Source organism: Pygoscelis adeliae, unplaced genomic scaffold, assembly GCF_000699105.1.
Source record: "Pygoscelis adeliae isolate BGI_AS28 unplaced genomic scaffold, ASM69910v1 Scaffold226, whole genome shotgun sequence".
Taxonomy (NCBI): Eukaryota; Metazoa; Chordata; class Aves; order Sphenisciformes; family Spheniscidae; genus Pygoscelis; species Pygoscelis adeliae.
In genome coordinates this window covers 4,353,371-4,358,063 of record NW_008824983.1, presented here as the reverse complement: position 1 = coordinate 4,358,063, position 4,693 = coordinate 4,353,371, and the positions used below count along the sequence as shown (strand labels likewise).

The 4,693-nt window shown below is 38.8% G+C and overlaps 1 protein-coding gene across 1 annotated transcript in view; it reads left to right on the top strand.

The window, feature by feature from the left end:
* Window positions 1-4,693, top strand: part of DNAH11 (dynein, axonemal, heavy chain 11) — a 166,996-nt gene that overhangs the window by 2,969 nt on the left and 159,334 nt on the right. The window contains 1 exon segment of the mRNA XM_009325768.1: window positions 3,015-3,211. Coding sequence (XP_009324043.1) covers window positions 3,015-3,211 — 197 coding nt within the window.

The following is a 4,693-nucleotide window of genomic DNA, read 5'->3' as shown; positions in this document are numbered from 1 at the left end:
TGAGAAGCGTTGGCTCATCAAAATAACATGTTTTTAAATGGAAATACCCTAGTTCTGGGTAAATTTTTGTAATTACAGATCCAGGATCAAATTTTGGATTGAGGAAGAGACCAATATAGTAGTTCATGTCCGTAGTTGGAGTTCAGGAAACCCAGATTTAAGACCAGGACAGCCAAACAGGTTTCACAGAAGAGTTTTAGTTGTTACTCCTGCATTTCTGTGGAAAAAGTGATGTTTCAAGAAGGCAATAAATGTGTGCCATTTATGCCGCAGTATTACAGATACTGTGTATAAATACTGATGGCAGTGACAAAAAGAATAGTTTTCATCTTCTTGTCTTTTAGTAATGCTGCCTGCTTTGCTGGCAGCATTCAGGCTGGTCATTATCTCGGTGGTTTGATCTTGAGAGACAGCGGTTATGAATAGGGGCAGGGATAGAACTGCAACTCTCCTGCCGAGATGTAAATCTCTTCCTGATTGAAGCCCGTGACAAAGCTCGCACCAACTTCAAAGGAGAAGGATTTCAAGCACAGCAACCTGAATGCATCTGAAATCCACTGTTGGACAGTTTGCAAAGGTCAAGTTTTTTTCAAAGATTAGTAAGGAAGAGAAAAAGACTGAGAGCAAATCGTGACTAGCATAAAGAAAAGAGAAGAGGAAGTTGACAAATAAGTTCACAGTTTGTTGCTAAATCTGTGTTTATTAAGGAAGCTGATTTTTGTGAAACCTGATAGAGGCATTCAGCTGGCTTAGGTATTTCTGCTTAAAATGAGAATGGGGTTATTTCTCCTTTGGTTTGACGTTATGGAAACAAATACCTTAAGATTTGGTTGTCACAAACGGTATCTGTAGCACTATAGTGGCTGTTTACTTAACTGGCATATTCTGCAGAGAGAAGCCAAAATTTCCCAGCAGTAGCACCTGCTAGTTTTTAGCTTAAATATCTCATAACTTGCAGTCTTCATGTATTGCTCATCTGTGTTATAAAAAAAAAAAAGTCTTCAGCAAAAAGTGCTTAAAAATTTATCTTAAAATTAAAGTATTTTAAAGCCCTTTGCAAAGGAGAGACTAAATGAGAAAGTTTAGAGTTTTTGACATGAATTTAGTGCTTGCTCAGTATATACACAAGGAGTTTCATTTATAGCCGTGATATTTAAATCTAGTCTCTAAACTCCAGTGACATCTCATACCCTGACTTCAGTGTTCAACAACAGAAGAATAACCCCCCAAAATGTCACTTTTGCTCCTCTTTTCTGTACTGGAGCAAACCCAAACCATATCAGATTTATGAAGTTTGGGACGTTTAAGAGGTTTATTATGTTAAGGGAGCGTAACTTCCTTCATAAAGCCACAAATGAACTCATTAAATTAATGTTTGCCTTACGAGTCTCTAGGGAGCATGCAAGCAGTGTAAGGCATGCCCTTTTCATGGATGAGATGGGAACTGGCCCGAGTGAGAGATCTCAGGAAGGCTTTTAGGAGGGGAGGAAAGGCTGCCCTGGGATCGGGGCTCCGCTGCTCTGAAGCAGCTGGCGGTGCTCAGCTGCAGGCTTGGGTGGAGGAGTGTGAGCTTCAAAGTGCTGAAGAAACTGTTCGTTACTCTATCAGGGCCTAATAAATTAGGTCTTGGGAGAGGGCTGATGGTTAAAACAGATAAGCAGAAGCACTGTGCTGCTCATCCTAGCTTCTCTAGCTCATTTTTTTGCCCACTTGCTTACACGTCACAGTTGAGTAACAATTGCAAAGCAACAGGTATGCTGAGGCTGCTCTTGCACTGTTCATGTCTTCACTGTCAAAGCAAGCAAAACTGAACTCTAAAAGTGAACCTCGAGTTTGTAACTGCTTGTGCAAGAGCAGTCTTGCATCACTGTTTTCCTTATTGCTTCCCTTTCTGTTATTTTTCAGTTTTTTGTTCGTAAATCGCTCTGGCACAGAGAGGAGTCCATGGGATGTGGTACGGATGTAGCAGCACATCTTTAGCTGTCCTGGGCCCTAAAACTGAGTTCACGGCAAGGGTCCATCTCCCTGAATTCTGTAACTCAAAGGTTACTCATCGATTTTGATGTTTGGTAATAAAATACTTTGAGCCTTATGAGGGCCTGAAGTGACTGAAGTCCATACACTGATGAAGACATTCCTCCAAGACTTAGCTCACTTGGGATGCTGGCGTGAAGTTTTAATTAATCTGTCTATGGCTTGGACCTGATTCAGCAAAGTGCTTTGATTTGAGCATGTGCTTAATTTTAAGTGTAATGACACAAATAGTAACATACTTCAAGTTCCTATGTGCTTTCCCGAGCAGAACTCTGTACTGACATGGTTTAAGAAACAAAGTGGAGAGAAGTTAGGAAATGTTTATGTAGTGAAAGAAGCTGAAGGATTTAAAATAAGTGTGTGAACTGGAACAAAATTCATAATCAGCGTTATGCATTTGCATCACAGAAAAAATATCTTTCCAAAGGCTATCACAGGTGCCTGTTTCTAGGAAATTATTTTAAATATGAGTTTATAGCCTGCAAGTAAGCCGGCTTTAAATGGTATATATTAGTGGCTATTAAACCACAGAAAGGAGGGTATTGGTTTCTCCCGTTAGGAAAATACTGGGTATAGGTCATATGAAACTATGCCTGATCCCCTCTCCCCCTACTCCCAATCTGGTTCTATTTTTTGAGATAAGGGAGGGAAGGAGGAGAGAGATGATAAAAGTGGTGTAAACTTCTTCTGAGTTTTGGAAGCTGCTCAGTATCCATTTTCAGCTGACTGAGAAATAATACCATCCCAAAACATGATTTCCATCTACAGTACAATTTGACTGAAATTCAAGTACATATTTATGCTGATAGAAAAAGAAAATATAAAGCTGATTTTGATTCAAATAGTCATGAGTTTCAGAAGTGTGGCTTGGGTTAGCTTGTTCTTCTCAGATTTAAAGAAGCGGTTTGCAGTATGCAAACCAATAGCCACGTTAGTGTTGCTACTGATTTGTAATGTTACTTCTCCCGCTTTGCCTCCAGGTGTTAGTGCCTATTCTAAGCAATAAGGAAAACCATACGTCCTGGCCAGGTTGTGTTTCCCAAGATATGGAGCATCATGTGGAAATCATGAAAAATAAAACACAAATTATGAAAGGACTGATGTCAGGAAGAACTCATCTTCCCATTCCCACAGGTGCAGCAAAGACTGACTTGCATCAAATATATGCTGAAAATAAGTAAGGAAAGACTATTGCGTGACCTGTGCAACAGGGGGGGGAGAGGGGGGAAGGCAAAAAGCGCGTTGCTTTTGGTGGCTTTTAGTCTCAGATGTAAACTGGTAGTAAATTGCATTAACAAGAAAGTAATTAAATACTTAGTGTTCCAAACATAATATTTTTATTACTCCATTTTTCTAAGCATCGAAAGGTGTTTTAAAGTACTTTATGTGCAATTAATATATTTTAAACACTGTAATTGCTCTGTCATATGAAAACATGAATTTCCAAGAATTTCTGTTTTGGGTTTATTAATTTCAAAGGCAAGATTTAAGCTGTCTGTAGAGTCACCAGGATTTTGAATCACATGAAGCTATGCTTCCAGAGTACAAAATAGGGTTATTCTGTAGAATTACCTTTTAAATGTGTTTCCAATAGATTGCACTTCTCTGTTGCCTTGAGTGTTTAATGTGAACTGAACTCTTATCATAAAAGGCATCTGATTGTTTTTGCTGAGATTAGTACTCATCTCAAAGGATGGAATCAAAAAGGAGCGTGGCACTAATCATTGGGATGTGCATCTGTTGCCTATAGAAACAGCGATAATATGAGCTGTGTCCCAGAGAGCTCACAGTTTAAGTAAACCAAAGTCTTGATTTCAGTTTAGGACTGACTGTGTACAGAGATGATTGATAATCAGTTGTTGGATAAGCAAAGATTTATAATCCTGTCAATAATAAATGATTCTGAAGGCCCTGGTCAGGGCCAGCTCCTTGCTTATGTCACGGCAGTGAAGCAGGTGTGCCAGGCAGAATAGTGTAAGTAAGTATGGAGCTAAAACTGAGGCACAACAGATGGATTAGCCTAAATGAAAGGACTGAAGGGAAAAAAATAGAGTGTGAAAGGGAGAATGTAAACTTTAATGTTCCATTAATATGTTATTAAAATGCTTTGCTGTGTGTTGTTAGTTCCTCTTTTTGTAAACACTGGCAAAGTGTAATAAAAAATATATTAAATAAAATCTACTTAATATTTATGTTAACTATCAGCGTTCATCCAAACACCAAATTACCATGTAACTTACTTATTAGAAAATTAAACAGTGAAATACAGATTTTTCACATCTGGAATAATTGCAAGGAACCATTCAAAGGATCTGCTGCCAATAATTACTGAGAGGGCGTTTGGCTATGGTTCTGAACAGTAAATACATCTGAAAGTGTGATCCATGTCTTCATAAACAGCCTTTTTAGCTCTGTCTTAAGGGGGTTTTTTCTTACGATTTTCCTCCCATCAGAACTAAATTCCAAATTCCAGTTGTTCATCCTTAAATGTAAAGGGGGTGGGAGGAGAAGAGCTCTGTACTATCGCAGTACAGTACTTGCTTTGAAATCCAGGGGCTTTTTCCGTATTTTGCAGACAAGATCCTAATTCCAGGGCAGTACTACATGCTATTGAATCAATGGTTATTAGGTGGTCACATCAGATTCATGACACTGTGAA